Below are 22,696 nucleotides of genomic sequence, written 5' to 3'. Positions count from 1 at the left end.
CAGAGGCACCCAATTAAACCATCAAATCTGCTCCCTGCCAGTAAGTCATCTTTCACCAGCTTTTCTTGGTAAACGTCTTGCCAAGACAGTCATTTACAGGAAACCATTGGACGTGGCCTCGTAACCAACATGGATCTCCCTGCAGGAGCAGGGGCTCTGGGGAGAGTGTCGCCCGAGTCTGAGTCCTGGCTCTGCCATCCACTGTGGAGGGACGGGGCCTGAGACCATAGAGTCCCCGCGCCCGGGGCTTCTGTGAGGATTAAAGGGGCGAACACTGGAAAGACTGAGAAAGGTGCCTCATTCATAAGAAGCACCCAGGAAACGTCAACCTACAAATGTGGACCATATTGCTCTAATTCTTATCCTCATCCAATGTTTATGACGCAGAAAGGTTTTCTAAAAAGCTCTCCATGTGCTCAGAATCCACGATGACTTGTGTTGATACAGATGAGGATGAAAGATCCTTTCTCAACCATTAAAAATCTAAGCGAACAATAATACACGATATCACATTCCACATCTCGGAAACCGGTAACCTGCACTCTGCCCAATTCACCAGACCACCTGATCAACCGAGACACTTCTGTCTCGGGCGACTGGCTGCAGGGTCTTCTCCTGAATGGCACAGACAGTCCCTGGTCACCTGCACACCCGGCGTGCCCAGCAGGGGCCTGAGCACAGCGCATGGGTGCTGAGCGGACGGCTCCTGGACCGTGGCCTGGTCAACAGTAACCCAGACCTCACCACCCCAGACCAACGGTCCCAAGCACGGCCCCACACCCCAGGCGCTGTCAGAGACTGAAAAGGGCCCAGCCCAGTGCTCGGTCAGTAAACACTCAGGAACATTGCCCACCGAGTCCCCCGGAGCCCAGGCTGGGGCCCTGCTGGGCACCTGCGAGCACGGCAGACCGGAGTGAGGGGTGCCGGCGGGGACACGGTGCCCACTGCCCACCTTTGAGCCCTGTTTCACAGCTTGGAGAATGATTTCAACCACAGTGGTGGTCTTCCCGGTGCCAGGAGGCCCATGGATGATGGCGAGTTCCTTCTGGGACAGCGCGAACCAGACCGCTTCCTGCTGGGAGGCGTCCAGAGTGGCGTTGTAGAAAGTCAGGGGGGCTGCAGAACAAGCGACAGTGAGGCTCCAGCTCCCCGTCACCCGGCGCTCCCCACCCGACCCCGCGTGGGCCGACAGAAATACGGGCTGTAACGGGGAAAAAGCCGGCCCTCCCCGGGGGTCAGCCAGTCAACGCAAAATCAACCTGCTTTGTTTTCCTGGACCAGGAATCTGCAGACTGCGGCCCGCAGGCCAAGCCCAGCCGGCCGCCTGCTCGGTGAGTCAGGGGTCCCTGGGGCACTGTCCCCAGCAGCTCGCCGCCGCACCGGCCGGCACAGCCTACAATGTTTACCATCTGTCCCTTTATTGAAAAAGTCTGCCAACTCATGCTCCAAAATAACAGCTTCTTGCGAAGTAAATGTTTCTGGGAACAGATTCGCTTCTACCACAGTGTCCCCTTTTAAGCGCCCATAAAACGATGAAAACAAACAACAAAAAGGAATTATGAGCAGATCCAGGACCATGTTTCTCTTCTGAATCTTCCACGGCCGATTCTGACGACCTGCTTCGTAAGCTCCGTGCTGTGAGAGCAGGTGCCGCTGCATCCAGCCTCGCACCCGCAGCCTCCGCCCCGCGGTGCCCGCAGCAGAGACGAGTGCACTGACCCCCACGGGCATAGGGTGCCGACCCGGAGGTAAGACGGAGACAGACTCGGAGAGAGCAACGGAGCATCCGACCCAGAGCTCCTGCGTGTCCCCTCCTCCCCTGGACGCTGGCTACAACCAGGGCGCATCGGGTTCCTTGAAACACAGCAAGTACCGTGCCAGTTCCCGTCCCAGCTTCACAGTAGCCTCTCGGTAAACAGTCGGCAGAAATAAAATCTTATTGAAATGTGAGTGCTTTTGGAATCTGAGAAGGTACAAAGCAGCCCTGAGCTTAGAGCCAACACACCGCCAGGGTATGAGCACCGGCTTGACAGGAAAAGGGTGTGGGGTGGTCCTTGTGTGAGAACAACTGAAGCTATACTGTAAAAACCGGCCAAGTCCAACATCTACAGGGTGGTTCAATGACCGGCAGCTGCTTGATGAGGTGATAAACTCCTCTCAAAATGAGCTTCTCCAAGACACTGAAGGAGATGAGAAATTGCACAGACCACCGTGAGAACAGTGGGTTGTGTGTGTGTGTGTGTGTGTGTGTGTGTACACGTGCACATGCGTGTGTCTGTATGTAAGTCAGACTGTCCTATGTGGAGGTGGAAAAACAACTAGGAGAATACACACACGTATCAGTGAGGCTCACTCTAAGTGGCAGGTTTTCGAGTGATTTCTTTCCCTTGTTTATATGCTTCTTTATTTCCAAACGTTCTATGACTAATACACGGCACTCTTACAATTAGAAATAAACTGTCTTCAATTTAAAAGATACTGAGAAAATAATCAAATGCACTTAGAACTGAGACTTTTCAAACTATAAAAAAATGCTATCGAGCATGAAGCATGATCAGTCATCCTCTGTTCTCACAGGGCATTGAGCTAGAAGAAATACCCTCGCATTTCAAAACAAAAATATTCAATATTTAGATATATTAGAAAGAACATCATAAAAAAAAAAATGGAATGAGCTACTTCTTTGACACCGTGTACAGGAAAGAGACTTAGTTCTAGCAAGTCACACAAAGAAACTTATAAAAAGACACTAAGGTAGATTTCTTCTCACTGTACATTCTCAAACTCTTGCTAAAATGGCCCAGGGTCTCACTGTTCGAGATCCTGTCCATGGTGATTTCAACCAGGAAAGGAAAACCACAAGCTCTTACGTATCTCACTGGCAGGGCTGGGGTCTGATCCGCCAAAGAGCACCTCTGTGAGCGAGGACGCGGGGCCAGAATGATACTTCTTTAGGGTAATCAGAGTTCTGCCAAAGGAGAAAATGAAAATTAGGAGCTTAGTGAAACCCAGCCATTAACCCAGCGCCCGAGGCCCCACGCAACGCTGCCGCCCGCCGTCTCCCATGAGGGGCACGTGACCGACCCCAGACTGGCTGTGCCTGCCCTCTCCTGCCCAGCAGGAGGGAGGTGTGTTTAAGGAAAACGTCACATGTGACTTCCAGTCACATACACTTACTTTTTCAGTCGCTTATAAGTGATGTCGTTGGCAAGTTTTAACAGCCTGTAGGAATGCTCTCGGTCCAAACTCAACTGGAAATCATGGGACTCGTCAAAGGCCACGGTGACCAATTTCTGGGTGATCCGGGTCAGGATCCCAGTGGCCAGCTGACTGTCTTCCTCATACAGACCCACTATGTCACCTACAGAAGCAAAGACCAGTTACATAAACGCTGAACAAAGTTAAACGTGAATGACTTCATATAACAAATTCCAGCATATTTCAAACATTGTATCTGTTACTTTCATGAGAAATGAAGTCAGTAAAAAAAATACTTTTGACTAACAACATATGTGAAAATTTACTGGAGCTCAATGAACTGTTTAAAACAAACATGACAGTCAATAAAATAAAGTCTTCCTCTGTGCCCAGCACCGTTCTGGGTGCTGGTCTATATTAGGAATAAAACACGGTCCCTGAGCTCACATTAGGGAGGAGAGGAACAAATACGAAAACCTACAGGGGTCAGAGCCAAGGGCTGTAGTTAAGATGAAGTGCAGTTAGTGAGGCTTCCCTGGTGGCGCAGTGGTTAAGAATCCACCTGCCAATGCAGGGGACATGGGTTCGAGCCCTGGTCCAGGAAGATCCCACGTGCCATGGAGCAACTAAGCCCGGGCACCACAACTACTGAGCCTGGGCTCCAGAGCCCACGAGCCACAACTACTGAGCCTGCGTGCCACAACTACTGAAGCCCGCGCGCCTAGAGCCCATGCTCCACAACAAGAGAAGCCACCACAATGAGAAGTACGCACACCACGACGAACAGTAGCTCCCGCTCGCCGCAACTAGAGAAAGCCTGTGTGCAGCAACGAAGACCCAATGCAGCCAAAAACAAACAAAATAAATAAATGTATTAAAAAAGAAAAAAAAGATGAAGTGCAGCAGAGGGTGGAGAGGGATGAGGGTGCCATTGCAGAGTGTGTGGGAAGGGCCTCTCTGAGGGGTGACCCGGAAGCAGGGTGGGCCCTGGAAAGAGTGGGGGCCACGAGCTCACCTGGGGGAGAACATTCCAGGTGGAAAGGGAACACTGACGAAGGAGGGACAGTGTGGTTTGCTGCCCACTCCGCTGGGCCTCCCCACTCCTGCGACAGCTGTTTGGTGATTCGCCATCACCAGGCGAGTCTGAGAGGCTTCCCCTGATGCCGGGACGGAGCACACGACCCACACCCGAGCCAATCAGGGCTTCACGTCCCCCCCTGGCCAGTGACTGGCTCGGGGATGGACAAGGGACCAAATCAGAGCCCCTGAGATGTGGTGAGACTTTTGGGTGGACAGCTGGAAGGAGGCCCTCACCCTTCCCAGCTGGACCAGAAACTGGAGAGGACGTGAGGGCTGGAGCTGCTACCACTTGGCGCCTGAGAAGGAAGTCAACCCAGGAGAGGGCGGAGCCGAGACACTGGAGCAAAACTAAGCCCAGGTGACCTCCTCTGAGCCCTGCAGCCGCCTTCCAGCTATCACAACCCATGCGTCCCCCTCCTGTTCCAGCCCACCTGGCTCGGGGTTTCTGTCACTTGAACACAGACAGTTCTGACCAAACAAGAATCCGCGCTGAGATGCAGCCAGGGCCACCCACACACTCACATGCCATTTATTCCGAGTCAGAGTACGTGCCACACGTCAGCCAGGCATGAGGCGTATTCTTAGTCCTAGCTGTTTTCCTTCCAGCCAATGAGTTTCACCTGCACCTTGAATCTGTTCTGTCTCCCGCCCCAACTTTTTTTTTTTTTTTTTTTTTTTATTTATTTATTTTTGGCTGTGTTGGGTCTTCGTTTCTGTGCGAGGGCTTTCTCTAGTTGCGGCGAGCGGGGGGCCGCTCTTCATCGCGGTGCGCGGGCCTCTCACTATCGTGGCCTCTCTTGTTGCGGAGCGCAGGCTCCAGACGCGCAGGCTCAGTAGCTGTGGCTCACGGGCCCAGTTGCCCCGCGGCATGTGGGATCTTCCCAGACCAGGGCTTGAACCCGTGTGCCCTGCATTGGCAGGTAGATTCTCAACCACTGCACCACCAGGGAAGCCCCGCCCCAACTTTTAAAGACGAAGAGCAGGTGGCAGCAGCGCCCCTGGGCCCGAGGTCTGGTTCTGCGCACGGGGGCCTCCGTGAGGCTGAGCGCAGGCGACCCCGTCCCCACTGTGACTTCCCCACCGGCCGCCCTGAGTAGGGTCCCACATTGCAGAATTCACATCTCTCAGCTATAGAGCCTGAAAACTGCTCTTCAGGAGACGAGAAACTAACAACCCCACCTACGTCTGATCAGGAGCTGAGGCAACACATCAGGTTTTCAGCTCCGTACTTTTTCACATCAGCAGCTGGCTTCCTGTTCATCAGCTACTCAGCAACCTCTCAGGTCGTTCACTCCACAACACTCACTAACTGAACACATATTATTCCTTTGGTTTTCAGAGTTTACAAACGTCCTGCACGTACATTCAGTCCCACCCACTCATCCTGATGGCGAGGCCGAAAGCTCAACTGTAATCCCCTTGGTTCTGTTCTTCAGAGGACACGTGACTGACTCTCGGCCACTTAACAGCAAAGTGTAAGATCTGACTCCAAACCAGCAGCTTCCCCTCCTCCTATCTGTCTCCAAACCCAGCCCATCCGTATTCCAACAACTGTGGGGCAAGAGTCTAGAAAATCAAAATATGAAACCAACAAACTCTGTCACCACCAAAACAAGGCAGAGAGACTTTTCTAGTGGAAGTACAGCGTTCGGCAGCATTGCTCTCCCCCAGTTTCCAGGTCTGATCAAAAACAAGCGTCCCAGGGATTTCCCTGGTGGTCCAGTGGTTAGGACTCTGCGTTTCCACTGCAGGGGGCACAGGTTCGATCCCTGGTCAGGGAACTAAGATCCCGCATGCTGTGCGGCGTGGCCAAAGGAAAAAATAAAAATAAAAAATAAATAAAACAAGCATCCCAGGTGTGAGCTTAAGAAGCTTCTTCTAACTGCCCCTCCTTTCCAGCAGAGCTGCCACAAGTTTAGCCAAAGTATCCTTGGCACAAGGAAGGTCTGGGAATACACAACTACCCACGTTGAACCATCTGGACCAGGGCTATTCAAGAGACATGTGAGAATCATGTGTAATTTTACATTTTCTAGTAGCCATACTAAAAAACCAAAAGAAACAGGTCAATTTAATCATGTTTTACTTAACCCAATATATGAAAAATATTATCATTTCAAGACATAATCAGTATTCAAAGAAATTACTCGATATTCTAAATTTTTTGTACTAAATCTTCAAAATCTCATGTGTATTTTACACAAGCAGCAATCACTAGCCATATTTCGAGTGTTCAATAACCCCACGTGGCTGGTGGCTGCCAGTCTGGACAGTGCTGATCTAAACTACCAGAAAGGCTCATAATTGCTGAATTTCTAAGTGAGAGTTTTCCATTACAATGCTTTATTCCCCAACTGGTCGTATGTGACCTGGTCTTTACAACCCACATCTGCAGACAGCAATACTCAACGTCCACCTATGTCAAAAATGCACAGACCGGAAGTAAAGCTGTTACTGGGAAGCACAGCTGCAGATATGCATCTCCTGGGCTCAAAGGTGACCAGCAACCGTCCGTACAGCCCGGTCCGCTGGCTGGATACCTGCAGCTTCAGCAAGCAGACGCCTCGGCTCTGGAGTTCTTTCAGAGAGACATTTTCCTGCCAGGACCTGGGAGACACCCAATGTTGAGACTTCAGTATTTGTATTTTACCAGTTTTTACTTCCAACCGTGCAGGAAGAACAGATGGCGATCTCTGCACAGGCACTAAGGGTGACCAGGGAAACTCTAAACCTGCCCCCTCTCAAACCTGCCCCCCCCATAGCCCCAGCGCGGTCTGTGCCCTCCTCCCAGTTTCCCAAGACAGAACCTTCGCTCATCTTCACCTTCTGTCCTGGGTCCTGTGTGTCACTGAGTCCCACCAGGCCCCTCCCATTTGTACCCAGAATCCACCCCTGCCTCATCCTCGCCGCCACAGCTTTGGTTCAAGCCCACATCACTGACCGTCTCTGGGCTAAACTGAGCTTCCTAACTTCCTTACCTGTGGGTTCTCCCCAGCCAATCCCAGCAGCAACATCCAACAGATCCCCCTAAGATGAAAATCTATTCACCTCCCTGACCTGCTTAACTGCGCCGAGGCCCATCCTCTGCACAAGAATATAATACAATCTTCTCCACAAGGCCCTTCCCAATCCGGCCCCCGCCCATCTTCCCATGGGTGCTTACTCTGTACTCTGAACCGTGCTGATCACTTGACTTGGAGATCACTGTGTTCCCGCCTCACTGGTTTGCTGTGAGAATGATCTCATTTTACAGATGAGGTAACTAAGGCTGCAAAGTCACCCAGCCATAAATCATGGAGCTGGGATCCCACTGAGGTCGACAAGACTACAAACGCTCTTAACCATCACGATCAAAAACCTCTAAAACAAATCCTCTCCACTTGGGCAGCACAACGGTTGAGTGCGAACTCTGGGATCAGCCTGCCTGAACTCAAATCCTGGCTCGACCTGTGTTACCTGGAGCACGTGACTTAACCTCTGCCTCAGCCTCCTTAGACATAAAACGAGAATTACAGTAACCAACTTCGCAGAGTTGACGTGAGGTTTAAAGGGATTGATGTATGTGGGGTGCTTTTACAGCCCTCAGTGTCATCTCTCAAAGTTTCAGCCCTACGGAAACAAGCCCGGCTTTCTCAGGGCTCCACCCTCGCCTGCAGGGCTGCCCTTCCTCCCCACATCTCTTCCAGGAATATCCTCCCCCGCATCCACCTGAACCCCTATTTTTCTGCAAGCTGTGCTCAGGCACCACCTCCTCCACGAAGCCAGCCTCAACCTAAGGCTCCCCAGGGTCAACTGTCCACCCTCCTGCTCCCACAGCACTTTGCCTGCACACACGGGTCAGCATCTATCACGCTGGAAGGGAACTGTTTCGGCTCCCACCTGCCCCTTCCGCTCAAAGCCAGCCGGCAGGGGACCATCAGTGACTCTATCTCACTCGGGGCCTGGCACGGAACAGGCGCAAACACTGACAGAGGGAACGATGACGCAAGAGGGCTGAGAACACTTTGGGGATGGAACTGGGGAGAGAGGCAGGACCTACGAGGCAAAGTTCAGAGGGGGACTTCAGGGGGAGAACAGACCCTTCCTAAGGGTCCCCCAAACGGAACGGGCTGCCCCGGTGGTTGAAGACGCTTCCATCCCTGGGGGAGGCCGAGCCCCTTCACAGCCGCGATCCGGACTCGAGGAGTCAGGAGGGCAAATCCCGACCCCCAGGCTGGTCAGGCCGAGCCCCCAGGAGGGAGGTCCGACCGAGGTCTGAGCTGGGAGAGTAGGGGGGCCTGGGGAAACCGCCGGACCGACCCCGAGGCCCGGGCCGGCGGCCATACCTGCGCTCCTCGACCTCCGCGTCCCTCTCGAGCTCCAGCAGGTCCAACTGCTTGGTCACGAAGCTCTCCACTGCCGCCGAGGCCATGGCCGCAGTCCGGCCTGCGCCCGGAGCAGCCGAGGTCCCGAGCCGCCGAGTTCCGGCTGCCGCGAGGGGCGGTGCTCCCGGCCGGGCCCGGTGCGTCGACGCACCAGGTTCGCGCCTCTTCCGCTTCCGGTGCCGGTCTAGGCTGGGAAGATGGCGGCGGCTATGGCGGCGGCTGTGGCGGCCTCGGCCCTGCCGGTCACGTTCGGGCGGCTGGTGTCTGCATGCAGCCGCAGTGTCCTGAGAGCGTCGGGGCGCGGAGAGGGTGAGACCTTGGCCGCGGGGTGAAGGGAGGAAGTGGGGCGCCCCGCCGTCCCGCCACATGTGTGTCTGTGTCCGATCGTTGTTAATCGCTTTTTTTGATGCGGTGATGACAACGCGGACTTTAGAGTTGGGGAAACCTGGGTTCAGATCCTGGTTCCTTTAGTTAGTAGCTTAAATACTGATGAAAGCTCCCCAACTTCCATATAGGCTGTATTTAACCGGGGAAACAAACTGAGGCTCAGAGTGGTTAGGTAACTTGCTTATGGTCACACAGCAGGGAAGTGGGAGAGGACGGAATCAGACAACTCGGTCCGGCTCCAAGGCCTGTGCTTTAAGCATCGCCCGCAGCCTGCGAGCCACTCTCTGAGCCTCATTGTCCTCAGCTGGAAAATGGTGAGGAATGTCCTTGCCTAATGGTAACCAATCCAGCAAAAGCGACAGCTGTATTTTAGGCACTGGGTTGTCATGAGGCTCAAAAAGATTGTTTGTCAGAAACACTATAAACCTCTGTCTGAAACGGTTGGAGTGTGTATCTGTGTGAGGGAATGTTTATGTATGTTTTAGAATTGGGTCTGACTGTCTATTTGATGATGATAAATAATTGTTCTCTTTTTTAGGTGTGATAATGATGTTGTGGTTGTGGTTTTGTAAAGAATCTTTATCTTTCATAGAAATATACTGACAGTTGCTTTAATCACAGAGTTGGGCCAGAGGCACTGTGAATGAATCAAGCTTGGCCATGAGTTGATAACTGTTGAGTCTGGGGAGAGATACAGGAGGACTCACTGTTCTCTTTACTTTTGTATGCTTGTCATTTTCCATAATAAAACCTGGGTTTAAGCAGGCAGGGAAGTTTTTACAAAAGCAGTGGGACTTACTGCATTCTACCAACATAAAACCACCTCTAGAATGCTGTGTTCAATTCCAGACCCACTGTTTTCAGAGAGAAGCACAGATGAAGTGAACTGAGTAAAGAGAGAGTGACCAAAATGGTAAACAGGCAGGACCTTGAAGAGTGAGTGAAGGAAACAGGATGGACACTGGCACTGTCCTTAGGCATCTAAAGGATGATCCTGGGGGACCATTTGTTCCCAGTGGGGTCACTGCTAAGCTAAGACCATAGGTAAGGGAAGCAGATCAGGTGCGGAAACTATGTGAGCTTTCAGCGGTGGGATGGCTCTCAAGAGAGGCCAATCACAAGTTCCCAATCATGGAGTATTCCACAGGGGCTTCATTTGATGGCTTAGGAGAGTAGATTTCATTCATTTATTCGTATATTCACCATTTATCGAGCACCTATTACAAGTCAAACACTGGTCCAGGATAGCGAATACATCAGTTATAAACATGAAACAATAATCCCTGCTTTTATGCAGCTAGCATTCTGACGCGGGAGGAAGGGTTGTGCAGAGAGACAGGCAGTTTTTTAAGAAGAAGCAAATTACATAGTATGTTCAAAGCTGTTACGACTCATGGAGAAAAATAAAGCACGAGTTGGGAAGAAAGGGTTCAATTTTAAATAGGATGGGTGGGGAAGGCCTCTCTACTGAGACGGTATTTGAGTGGAGACCCAAAGGAAGTAGGGAATTAGCCTGGGGGCCACGTGGGGTGGGGGAGCGTCCGGGGCAAGAGCAGTCAAGGCATAGGCCCTTGTACTTGGCATCTTCCAGGAATAGCCAGGAGGCCAGAATGGCAGGTGTGCAGTGAACAAGGGGAAGCTCGTGAGGCATGGGCTCAGAGAGACAGACAGAATCGCACTGCCCACTGCCGTGTTGGCCACTGTAAGACTTCGGCTTTTTCTCTGAGTGAAATGGGGTGCTCTTGTAGAGTTTTGCAAAGTAGTGACATGATCTGGCCTCAGTTTTAACAGGATCCCTCTAGCTGCTGTGCAGAGAAGGGAGGCTAGGGCGAGAGCAGGGTGTTAGTAATAATCCAGGCTTGGGTGATTGAAGAGGTCAGAGCCTGGATCTCTCAAAGAGAACCAAGGGAATTTGCTGATAGGTTGGCTGAGGGGTGTGAGAGAGAAGGGTCATAAATGACTGAGATTTGGGGCCTGAGCAACTAGAAAGATGGAGTCGCCATTACGTGAGATGGGGAGGGGTGCGGGAGAAGCAGGCATGAGGGGCAGATCAGGAGCCTTTGTTAGGTTCTGAGACGCCTGTTAGACATGCAGGTGACGACGACAAAGAGACAGGTGTTTGTCGTGTCCAACAGGCTGCAGGTGTAAACTTGGGAGTCACCAATGTATAGGTGACATTTAAATTCATACAATCACCAGAGGAAAGGCCATAGGTAAAGAAGAGGTAAGATCCAACGTCTAAACCACAAGCACACCAAGATGGCAGAGGGGAAGAGAAACCAGCCCAGGAGACCAAGAATTGGGAACAACCGCTAATGAGTGAGCTTTAAAAGAGTGAATTTCATGGTTTATAAATTATAGCTCAGTTGAAAAAATAAAACCAACAGTAGTTATTGAGAAACCTGTCCTTTGCTTTTTGCACTTAAGCACCAGGCATTTTATTTCTGAGTCCTTCTCAGTAGGCTCTGGGTGCCTTTGTCAGTGTATTAGTTATCTACTGCTGTGTCCCAGGTCACCCCAAATCCAGCAGCTTAAGATACCTAACATGTATTATGGTATTAGGTCACGCCATCGCTGACGGTCAGGATCCGGGAGCAGCTTAGCGGGTGCTTCTGGCTCCCAGTCTCTCATTAGATTCAAGTCAGGCTGTCAGCTGGGGCTGCAGAATCTGCTTTCCAGCTCCTTCCCTGGGCTGCTGGCGGGAGGCCCCTCCAGGGACTGCTCGCAGCACAGCAGCCCTGCAGCAGAGATGAGAGAGGAAGCCCAGGACAGCAGCTGCCCTTTTATAACTTACTCTCGGAAGTGTTGTCCTGAAGTGAGATGTGAGATGTCCTGGCATCTCACTTCTGCCACATGCTGTTGGTCACAGAAACCAGCGCCCTGTCGGGGGACAACACAGCGGGGAGAGCACCTGGATGTGGGCTCATCGGGGCGTCCTGGAGCTGCTCCCACACTTGGGTACCGAACAGGGCCTGAACTTAGTGGGCACTTGTGGTCAAGGCATGGGTTAGCAGGTAGGTGATTTGGTTTGGGGCCCTTTTCGATGGTGTGATAAACACATCCTGATGCTTATGGTAATAACCAGTAACTATAAGTGATGTTCTTTCAGTTTTGTTGGCCTGGATTTTTCTGCGGACATGTTGTGATGTGGTGGTCTCAGTCGGGTGCCAGTCACAGTGCGGCGCTTGCACGTTGAACGCTGTGAAGGACGGTCTGCCTTTCGTGCCAGTAACTGCGCGTTTCTCTTGTTCCCTCAGCTTCCCCGTGGTCTGCTTCTCGAAGGTTCAGTTCGCAGAGCGCTTCATTTCCACAAGGGTAATAGCAAAATGTGGGTTTTGGTGACTCTCTTCCTTTCCTTTCTAAAGTCAAAACTTCAAACATTGGGGTTTTCAAGAATATTTAGTTTTCTTTTAACTTTTTTGACAGTATTTTTCCCAGACCCTTGACATACAGAAATACAGAACCTCGAGCACCCAGAGACAAAGGTGTTCTGGGCCTTGCACAGCTGTGTCTTTCTAGGCAAAAGCTTTTAACTCCTAATTGGGGATTTATTTCCAACTGGGAAGGTCGAATCACAGGATGGTTGTGTCAGAGTCTCTCGGAGGACCTCACGTAATTTGAAAGAGCATTTCAGTGTTAAAGAAAAAACATAAAATTAATATAGACTACAGAAGGTAAATTTGACAAAATCATACTCAGGTAGGGATACACAGGGTCCCGTCCCTGCCCTGCCCTGTCAGCCCGGGTCCCTGAGCAGGGTCACGCACTCTGAACTTCACTCTGAACTGCAAAATGGAAGCAATATTAGTCTCCATCTCAGTGGGTTTTCACGAGAGTCGAGTGAATTTCTGCATTTAAAGAGCTTAGAAGGGAGCTTCCCTGGTGGCGCAGTGGTTAAGAATCCGCCTGCCAGTGCAGGGGACACGGGTTCAATCCCTGGTCTGGGAAGATCCCACATGCCGCGGAGCACCGAAGCCTGTGCACCACAACTGCTGAGCCTGCGCTGTAGAGCCCGCGAGCCACAACTATGAGCCTGCGTGCCGCAACTACTGAAGCCCGAGTGCCTAGAACCCGTGCTCTGCAACAAGAGAAGCCACCGCAATGAGAAGCCCACACACCACAACGAAGAGTAGCCCCCTCTCGCCACAACTACTGAAGCCCGCGCACCACAGCTACTGAAGCTCGTGCGCCTAGAGCCCGTGCTCCTCAACAAGAGAAGCCACCGCGATGAGAAGCCTGCACACCGCAATGAAGAACAGCCCCCGCTTGCTGGAACTAGAGGAAGCCCGCATGCAACAACGAAGACCCAATGCAGCCAAAAATAAAATAAATTTTTTTTAAAAAAAGAGCTTAGAAGGACTTGTGGTTGCCGTGGGAGAGGGATGGATTGGGAATTTGGGATTAGCAGATACAAAGTATTATACATAGAATGGATAAACGACAGGGTCCTACTCTAGAGCATAGGGAACTATATTCAATCTCCTGAGATAAACCGTGACAGAAAAGAATATAAAAAAGAATGTATGTGTATAACTGTATCACTACGCTGAACAGCAGAAATTAACACAACATTGTAAATCAACTATACTTCAATACAAAAATTAGAAAAAAAAAAAGAGAAGAGCTCCTGGCACGTAGCAAGCTCTCAGTGCAGCCGCCTGCGCTCCTGCAGCGGAGATGCTCAGCAGGGGGGACGCAGGGCCTGGTGTTTCCCTAAAGCAGCAGTGGGCACCCTGCGTGAGGGTGGAGGCAGAAACCCTAAGGGGCGCTTTCGTGAACTCGGCTGGCTTCTCCTGTGACCGCCGTGCGTGGCCACTGCTGCCCCCGGTCCCTTCCCAGGTTTGTCCCTGGGTCCTCGGCTGGCTGCTGCCGGGCCGCCCGGGGCTCCTGACGCTCAGACGCGATGCGCGACGGGGCTGCACAGCTTCATGTGGGGGCCGGTTGACTCCGGCAGGGAGGGCGTTCGCTCACTTCACAGGTCTGTTCAGCACCTTCTGTGACAGTGACGGGGGGCCTGGGCCCTGCGCTGGAAGTGGCAGGGTCCCCAGTTTTCTGGGGTCTTCTGGCTGGTCTAAGAGTTAAATTGACATGAGACAGGTTAACAGGAGAAAATCAAACCAAAGTTTAATAACCTGTACGCACAGGAGAGACCCAGGAGAAATGAGCCACTCGCCCTCACCTTAAGTAGCACCTTCAGCTAAAGACAAAAGACGATGTTGAGGGTAGGGGTTTGAGACTTCAAAGGGGACAAAGGCAATTTCACGTGGAGATGGAAAAGCAGATGTTTGGTGAATAAATGTTTGTTGGGCCTGCAGAGACAGTGGGACAGGAGCGGCCTCGGATCTCTGGGCCCCCGTGTTCCTCGCAGCCGTCTCTGTTGATGCCCTGTCCCAGGACAGGCCCTCCATCTCAAGTCTTTCAGGAAGCTGCGCGCAGACCCAGGCCTGCCTGCCTCCTGCCAAAGTTTCTTCCTGTGTCTTTTGGGCCTTGATTGTTTTCGGCTTGAAGTAATCTGCCCGCCTAAGAGACATTTTGGGGGGGGGCAGGTTTTGCTCACCTACAACTGCGGGGGCAGCTGTCCTACCAGCCACACAAGCATCAGAGACAGGCTGGGTCCTTGCCTTTCCTAGTGTGCTGAGCACAGCCATTTCTCACACATCTTGAACCGTCTTTTCACGTGTGTGTGACCCACGTCTGTAAAATATTTTTACAGATACGTTCCTAAAACGTCACTGAGTTCACCACCTTGGCCAGAAGTTGTTGTGCCGGACCCCGTCGAGGAGGCCAGACACCACGCAGGTAAGAGAGGCAGGAGCAAGGGGTTGGCGCCCCTGCTTCCACCACAGAGGGGGCCTCCTGGCCACGGAACAAGGACTTCACGTTCCCAGGTGCCCGAGACATGGTGCAGCGTGAAAGCTCAGGTTCGCTCAGCACCAGAGTTCAAAACCCTCAATCGTTGAGCCAATCCTCCTAGGGCACCAAGGCGCCAGCCGAGTTGCAGGCGGGTAATGCGGGTGGCGGAAGGGCCAGGGCCCAGCTCTGTCTCCCCGCTGTTGGTAGAAATGGGAGTTCAGGGAAGAAGAACAACGTGCTCGGCCATCGGTGGAAGCCGGCCCCAGCCCAGGTGTTCGAGAGGCCATCAGGGTGTCGGGAGGCATGTCAGACAGAATACGTGTCGCCAGGAGGGCAGTGTGGCCACCACGCCCAGCACCGGGAGGGAGTGCAAGATCCTCAGTTTCCAAAAGCTGGAAGTCCATAGTAATGCGTGGAATCTTCCAGTTTTTAAATACTATTTCGGATGCTGTGCCCGAAAAGTAAAACTGCAGGCGAGGTTCTGCCCTCTTGGCCAGGTGCAGCCGAGGGCTTGACTCGGTTTCCAGGGCAGACACCGTGCCCTGCGCCCAGCCGCAGGCGAGGCCGGGAGGGTCGGGGCAGGAGAGAAGGGCCGGGCCTAAGGCGAGGTGGTGACCATGGGAGCGGGGACTGGGTGTGGGCGGAGGCGAGCAGGTAGCATCCAGCGCCATGAGGTATAATTCTAGGTTTTCCTTGTTTGCAAGAAGGCCTCTCCTCTCACTTTGCCAGGCCGCTGGCTCGTTGTTAATAACGACTGGGAATCAAACCAGGTGAGGGTTTCTCCACCGCAGGGTCAGAGGGACCAAGCCAGGCATGCCGAGCACTCAGGCGGGAGGATGGCAGGGGGATGGGGGCTTCTGACAATCGTCAGAGCACGATTGTCTGTAAGAGCCCCGTGTGCCCCGAGCGCCCAAGTGCCAGCTCCTGGGAGCAGTGGCTCACCCTGGGCGTGCGACGGGGAGAGCGAGGAGGGGCTGCTCGCACAGGCCCTGCCACCGCTCCAGGGATGCTCAGGGCCGCGGCTGCGGCGGAGCAGAGGGCACCCGGGTGAGGGTGTAGCTGTGACCCTGACCGCCCTTTTCCCCGCAGAGGTCGTGGAGAAGGTGAACGAACTGATCGCCCGGGGCCGCTACGGCAGGCTCTTCGCTGTGGTGCACTTTGCCAGCCACCAGTGGAAGGTGACCTCTGAAGACCTGATTTTAATTGAAAACAAGTTAGATGTTGCGTGTGGAGAGAGGATCCGGTTGGAGAAGGTGAGACTGTGGGTCAGCTCTGGGGACACGGCAGGCTGGCCGGGTGGGCACGGTGGGGTCAGGGGGGTGTGGGCAGAGCTGCTCCCTGAGGGCGGCCCAACTCGGTAGGGCCCCTCCTTACAGGGAGACGATCGGCACGTTTCTCTAAGGAGAAGCGTGTGTCTGTGGGTTTGTCTCACGTCTCCTTAGCGTATATTTTTAGAGGAAAATATCTGATCACAGGTACAGTGAAAATCCCAGTTAAGGATGTAAAGAGTTCTCAGGCCCAGATTTATGAAGAGAAAATGTTCCGTTTCGGCTCGAACACTCCCCTGACGTTCGGCGTGACAGCTGCCGCTGTCCTGAGCAGTCAGCACTGGTGTAGAGGCATCTCGCAGGGCGCTGGTCGTCTTCCCACCCTCCTGACTGCTGCGTGGTGTGTCCTGCATGTTTAGCCAAGCGCTTCTGCCCTCCGCTTATGATTCTCTTTGCTGTGTTCGGGGGCCTATTTGGTTTTTGCCTATTCTATTTCTGTTCATAAAACTGTAGATAAAATATGAGATTTCTGTACCGGATCATTTTTTTTGGACGTAGTTAACTGTTGGTATGATGTGATATAACATGGTTTTCTTTATAATTTAAAACTCCTCCTTCCTTTGTGATTATAGATTCTTTGCATATTTACACCCAGGGGAGCGTTAAACTCTCCTTTCTCAGACGGTCTTCCCACAGCCTGTGATCCGAGCAGGACCACGGCTCAGAGCTGAACCAGGGCGCTGTGTGGACGCCGGCAGCCAGCACAGCCCCTTCTCCTTGGTGACCCCCGTGGTTCTGTCACGAGCTCATGAACAAGAGTACATTTACCTTTTACATCTAAGATAAGAGACTTCTGGAGTGTGTTTGTGAGGATTTCTAAAAAGACGTTATTTTGAAACATTTCACATTAACAAAAACATAGGAAGCTCCACCTAATGCAGGTGGTTTTTCATAACGTAGGAAACCCAGCAATAGAGAACGTGTCGGGCTGAGAGTGAGTCAAGCAAGATTTCATTATTTGTCATCACCTAGCATACATAGCCCATTGATGTTATTATAAAATAGCCTTTGTCTTTAGACAGTTAAGCTTAATGCAATCGAGTTTTTTTCTCATCAGGAGAATTTCAGACAGTCTCCCAATGTGTAATGAGAACCCCACTGCACTTGGGTCGCAGAGCTGTCTTCATCTGAGGCCACACTTAGCGTCACAGTTTCCCTCCGGTGAGAGAGGCTTCCTGGCCGTGCAGGATTTTGCAGTCATTAAAAGAACACCTTGAACCTCAATCTTTGCAGTATCAGCAGGACTGTGAACTGCATAAAGGACACCACAGTCTGGTTTGTGCATTTTTTCCCCGTATGTATTATACTTCAATAAAAAGTTGTTATTTTTTAAAAGCCACTGTTGCCATAGGAGGTTACCCGCTCACTGGGATGACCAAGTTCCATGTGTCCGGGTCTGACAGCGCGGCGTGTCCGCAGGCAGCCCGGCGCCCCTGCACACACAGCCACGCCGCCCGCTGGCGCCCCCTCCGTCCCAGGTTGAGGGAGTCGCTAGTTAGAGAGCAGAGCAAGCCCACGTCTTGGTTTCGGGGAGCCGACACCTTGCTTCCTTTCCAGTGTGCTCGGGTCGCTGCCTGTTCTAGGGGCTTTGTGTTATTTGCTGGTAACACACCTGTTTGATTCCAGGTCCTGCTGGTTGGGGCCGACGACTTCACGCTGCTCGGCAGACCCCTCCTCAGGTAACGTGCTCTCAGATGCCGGCGGGGAGGCTGGGCAGAGGGGCTCCTGTCACACCCGCTGCAACCACCAAGCTCAGCACGCTTACACTTCTCACCGTGGGTGTGTCGTGTCCCGCGTACAGAGCATCCAGAACAAATCGTTGGCCTGTTACTCATTCATTGTGGTTTGGCCCTTTTAAGATTTGCTGTGGCACGACACTGTTCTTTGTTGTGCTTTTTGGTAATTATCACGGTGTCTGCAGGGAGGGCGTATGACATTGATAACGCGCAGAAAAGGAAGTTAAACTTTATTTAGATGTTCTCATGTGAAGCACTAGTAAAACTGAAAAATAATCAGGAAGGTACATTACGGTTCGTTTTCCTCTCTTCCAGAAAGGATCTTGTTCAAGTAGAAGCCACAGTCATTGAAAAGACAGAATCGTGGCCAAAAATCAATATGAGATTCAAGAAAAGGAAAAACTACAAAAGGAAAAGAAGTAAGTTGGAGAAAGCGTGGCTGCTGCGTTTCCGTCCTCTGGGTGCTGCCCCGCGTCCTGTGCTGGGCCAGGTTGGACGGGGACCTGCCCTCTGCTGGGCGCTCTTGGGGGTGCAGCGGCCCAGAGACCAGTGAGACCAGTGAGAGCTCTGCCCGCGTCCTGGCTCTGCCGGGGAGGGGCGGGTAGCAGTCGTTAACCACTCTGGGGCATGTGGAGGGCGCGGCCCTGGGAGACGTCAGTGGCAGCTGGGTTCCTGCCGGAAAACCCAGAAGCAGGTCACGTGTCCACCACGGGGAATGGACGAGCAAACGGAGATTCCCTCAGTGGGATGTTGTCCAGTGCAGTGGATGGCCCACCTCCACACGGCAGGGACGATCTTAGACTATGTGAGCGTGAGGCCGAGTCGTGAAGCCCGGAGGTGGGCAGAGCTTAGCCTCGTGCTGCCGGGCACACACTCGCGCCCGCACGCGTTATGCACACGCATATGATGGCACATTTTTAAAGGAAGAACGATATGCGCAGAATTACGGGTGTGGCTGCCTCTGGAGGGGCGGGGAAGGAAGGAGTCACAGGTGCAGAGGGATCGTGTGTCCCGTGTTCCGGTTCCTGTGGGTGGCTCGTCAGACTTCATCTGACTGTGATGCTTCGAGCATTCGTTCGTGTTTGTTCCGTGAAGCAGAGGCAGGTGGGGACAGCCTTCTCAGAAGGCGGTTAAGGAGAAGAGGTGGCGGCGGGAAGGGTGTGAGGTCGAGGGTGGGCTGGGAGGCGGAGGTGGGGCTGGTTTGTTTGAAGGAGCGAAAGAGGCTTTGGGGGAGGAGGGAGGCCTGTCTGGAGCCTGCAGGAAGGGAGTCCTGGGAGAGAAGGTCTGGAGAGGCTTCCCTGGGGAGGCAGCAGGCGGGGTGGCCCCTGGAGGGCCAGGGCATCGGGATGCTGGTGGGATGGAGCGGGGGGGGGTGGGCTCGAGCACAGGGGCTGACAGACCAGGAACGGGAGGGCCCTCCATCCTGTCCCCCGGCCGAAGGGGCGTCCAGGCGGCATGCGGTGCCGGTGCCGCGGCGTGTGGTGCCCCTGGTTGAAAGGGCCGGTAGCAACGGGCGTCACCAAGGTGGGTCTGCTGGGAGGGGGCGGGGGATGGAGGCGGGAAGGGGTGAGGTCAGAGGTCGGAGAGGTGAAGAAGCAGCGCCCCTGTGTGGACTTGCCGCTGGTTCTGGCAGGTGCAGCGCGTGGGGTGGGCAGAACCTCAGCCAGGAAGGGAGGAAGCGGCGGCGGGAAGGGCTGGCACCTGAGGGGGCGACTTCACAGCAGGGCCCTGCCCCAGGGGCGCAGGCAGGGCCTGGTGAGCGGGAGTGGAGAGGCCGCCGCATCCAGCGGCCTTGTGGTGACTTGTGGGAGTTGGCGGCTCAGCGTAGGGACGGGAGGGGAGCCTGTGCCGCCTGTGCCCTGAGTGGGGGCAGGAGACCCCGCTCTCCCTGCCTGGCCTCACGGAGCAGGGCCGGGACGAGGGTTCACGGAGGGAGCCCCCTCGGCCCTCACCCAGCCGTCGCTGCCCGCTCTCTGCGGCCTGGGCTGTGTCTCCCCCATCTCCCTGACCCCATGTGACCTTTTGTTCCCATCCAGAGCCCCCTGCCGTTGCCCAGTAAACCCACAAGCAGGAACAGAACTGTCCTGCAGGGGCCTCCACTGGAGGTCACAGCCCCTTGGGGTGGGACCCACAGGCTGCAGCATCCTGTCTCAGGAAGTGTAGTTGGCCCCCTGTATCCCCGTCTGCCACACTCGCAGAGTCAACCAGCCACAGATTGAAAATTTGCCGGAGGAACTTCCCTGGCGGTCCAGTGGTTGACTCCGCGCTTCCAATGCAGGGGGCGCAGGCTTGATCCCTGGCCAGGGAACTAAGGTCCCACATGCCACAACTAAGAGCCCGCGTGCCGCAGGGCCAAAAAAAAAAAAAAAGAAAATTTGCAGGAAAAAAACATTCCAGAGAGTTCCAAAAAGCAAAACTTGAATTTGCTTCACCAAGTACTTACGTAGAATCTATATTATACATTGTATTTACACCTGTTCATATGGCATTTACAGTCTTTTAGGCCTCACGTGTGACCTAGAGATGGTTTAGAGTATACGGGAGGGTGTGTGTAGGTTACATGCAGACACTAGACCCTCTTATTAAGGGGCTTGAGCATCCTTGGATGCCGGTGTCCTCGGGGGTCCTGGAACCCATCCCCTGCAGATGACGAGGGACGATGTATGTCGCTCACAATCCTTGGTTACAAACGGTGAAATGTACCAGAGACGGTAGCTTCAGCTTTACTAGAGTTGGGTCAGTAGGGAGCCTCTCCTGTACCCTCCGCCAGCTCCAGTAGCCTCAGCGTAGCCAGAAGGGTGCCTCCACCCATGCAGGGCAGGGGTCTCTGGGCACATGGGGGAGGCCAGGCTGGGGGCCGCAGCAAGGGCACCCCTGGCCTTCGGGCCCCAGGGCGTTGCAGCCCCTGCGGGGTCTGACGGGGCTCACGGAGCGAGTGGTGAGGCAGGTGGTCAGCGATGACCAAAACCACGGCCTGTGGGACATCACTGGGTGCCCGGTTCCACCCAGCTGCGGGGCGGTGCTGGTGCAAGGCAGACCCTCGAGGAAAGAGCGGGCGGCGGCTGGGTCTCGCGGTAGCTGGTCAACAGCGTCCGGATCTGTGTTCATGCCCGGGCCCTGCTCTGTCTTGCAGTTATCGTGAGTCCTCAGACCGTCCTCCGGATAAACACCATCAAGATTGCTCCATGTCTGTGCTGATCGTCCAGCTAATGTTTCTAGAAATATAAAAATAAATCCATTTTCCGAGGAGACCGGGTTTCCGTGTTGTGGTGTAGGTAGCTCTGCTGTAAAAAGCTCAGTCCTGTTGTGGCTTGTTTGAGGCTGAGCGCCCTGACTGGGAGCTTGTTCTTAGTAAGGAATAGCCTCCCTTAGCTGGAGAAACCAGGAGTTCGGGAAGAGTTACGCACGTGGCCCTCCCAGGGCTGGAGCCGGGATGCTTGTGTAAGAGACAGACTGATGTTACTGGCTGCCCTCCGCCGGGCACCGCAGGGGCGTGACGTGGGGGACACAGCTGGGGCCCAGGAGCTGACGCCAGGAGAGACACAATCTGGATTCCACTCCTGGGCAAGATGTACAAAAACATGAGCAAATTCCATCCCTTGGGTAATCCAATTACCTGTTTCTAGTGATTCGCTTTTCTAAGAAGCTGAGATACAAACCAGGCCAGTGTATCTGGGTGCAGAGTCCCTGCCCTGGTCCTTTTGCTCCGCTGGGTCCAGCAGGGAAGGAGGACCACAATGCCCGACGGGGGCACTATGTCCAAGGCCAGGGCGCGGCGGTGGGGCTGCAGAGCTGGGGCAGCGCAGCACGTCTGGGAACTGGATGTGAAGTGACAGAGCAGAGGGGCCAGAGCAGTTTTGAACTTGATCCTAAAGGCAGCCTCCTGTCCCAGAAGGGTTGGGGGCTGCTGTCTGGGGCGGGTCAGGCCGGCAGCTGACCCCTGTGACAAGGGAGGGGTCCTGAACCAGATGGGCCCGGGCTGGAGGGCAAATGGAAGGACGTGGAGGTGGGGGTCGAGTGTAGGGAGCGGGGGTCTCCCAGACAGCCCAGGCTCCTGGTTCTGTGTCCTTCACAGAGGCCGGGCTTCCTCCAAGAGAATAGTTAGGGCTTTCAAGAGACACAATAAAACCCTTTATCAAACTGTAGTTAATACTTTCTTCCGAAGTCCCATGACGGGGGAATGAGAAAGGCGGGCGGCACTGCACCAGGAGGCCTCCCCCTCTCCTCCCTGCCCCCTTTCAGGTACCCAGTCACCCTCGGGGATGCTGGGGGATGCTGGCTGGCCAGGCCCATGGGGACACTCCCCCTCCTGCAGTGCCCTCCATGTACAGCAGGGGGCAGCAGTCCTGCTGGATGCGGAGATTCTGGATTCCGGCCGCTGGTTACTGGCTGCAGTGCCCCTGGGGTGGGCGGCAGGGGTGGTGGGCCGACCTCAGAGCATGGGTGCGCTCCCTCTGACACCGCCGCGTCAGGATCTGAGATAACTTTCCACACGCTGTACTTCGTGCGGACTGCTCTGAGAGCCACGGCTGTGGATCCCGGGGCCTGGCTCTCTCCGGGTCCTCTCGGCCAGCCTAGGGCCCACTCCTGTGGTCCTTTTTACCTGTGCAGGTAAGATGGGAACCACCTCCCACATCCTTCAACTTACGCACATCCATATGCTTGAAATACAGAACAGATTGTGAAATCGTCTGCCGTAGTCAGGCAGCACAGCTTACGTAGTTGGGGAGGGGTTGGGTGGCTCCGGACC

At 54.0% G+C, this 22,696-nt stretch overlaps 2 protein-coding genes across 7 annotated transcripts in view; one reads left to right on the top strand and one right to left on the bottom strand.

Moving 5' to 3' along the window:
- Positions 1-8,732, bottom strand: part of IGHMBP2 (immunoglobulin mu DNA binding protein 2) — a 28,290-nt gene extending 19,558 nt beyond the window's left edge. For 4 of the 5 annotated variants that reach the window (XR_009702262.1, XR_009702261.1, XR_009702260.1 and 1 more), the window contains exons 1-5: positions 8,604-8,732; positions 6,716-6,885; positions 3,178-3,361; positions 2,871-2,968; positions 953-1,116 (exon numbers count right to left, since the gene is read on the bottom strand). Coding sequence is in view for 2 of the 5 variants with exons in the window: in XM_061202212.1 (XP_061058195.1) it covers positions 953-1,116; positions 2,871-2,968; positions 3,178-3,361; positions 6,716-6,885; positions 8,604-8,689 (702 nt within the window). In the remaining 3 variants the exon portion in view is untranslated. Of the gene's footprint in view, positions 1-952; positions 1,117-1,259; positions 1,931-2,870; positions 2,969-3,177; positions 3,362-6,715; positions 6,886-8,603 lie in introns of those variants that run through there. The other variant, XM_061202214.1, reaches the window with a different exon arrangement.
- A 95-nt stretch (positions 8,733-8,827) lies between these two features.
- Positions 8,828-21,195, top strand: MRPL21 (mitochondrial ribosomal protein L21). 2 transcript variants are annotated; one of them, XM_061203862.1, is made up of 7 exons: positions 8,828-8,951; positions 12,287-12,344; positions 14,743-14,828; positions 15,972-16,135; positions 17,837-17,889; positions 18,262-18,365; positions 21,080-21,195. In XM_061203862.1, exons 1-7 carry the CDS (start codon positions 8,840-8,842, stop codon positions 21,142-21,144), a joined length of 642 nt encoding a protein of 213 aa, XP_061059845.1. In that variant the 5' UTR covers positions 8,828-8,839; the 3' UTR covers positions 21,145-21,195. The 2 variants fall into 2 exon arrangements, with proteins under 2 accessions (XP_061059845.1, XP_061059846.1); XM_061203863.1 differs by lacking the exon at positions 12,287-12,344.
- The last annotated feature ends 1,501 nt before the right edge of the window (positions 21,196-22,696 follow it).

This window comes from Eubalaena glacialis, chromosome 10 (genome assembly GCF_028564815.1).
Source record: "Eubalaena glacialis isolate mEubGla1 chromosome 10, mEubGla1.1.hap2.+ XY, whole genome shotgun sequence".
Lineage (NCBI taxonomy): Eukaryota > Metazoa > Chordata > Mammalia > Artiodactyla > Balaenidae > Eubalaena > Eubalaena glacialis.
This window is presented reverse-complemented; position numbering and strand designations above follow the sequence as displayed.

Coding starts and splice junctions, on each gene's coding strand:
- MRPL21 (XM_061203862.1), top strand. CDS start 8,840: ATGGCGGCGGCTATGGCGGCGGCTGTGGCGGCCTCGGCCCTGCCGGTC. Junction 14,829..15,971: donor GGAGGCCAGACACCACGCAG/GTAAGAGAGGCA, acceptor TTTTCCCCGCAG/AGGTCGTGGAGAAGGTGAAC. Junction 18,366..21,079: donor AAACTACAAAAGGAAAAGAA/GTAAGTTGGAGA, acceptor TCTGTCTTGCAG/TTATCGTGAGTCCTCAGACC.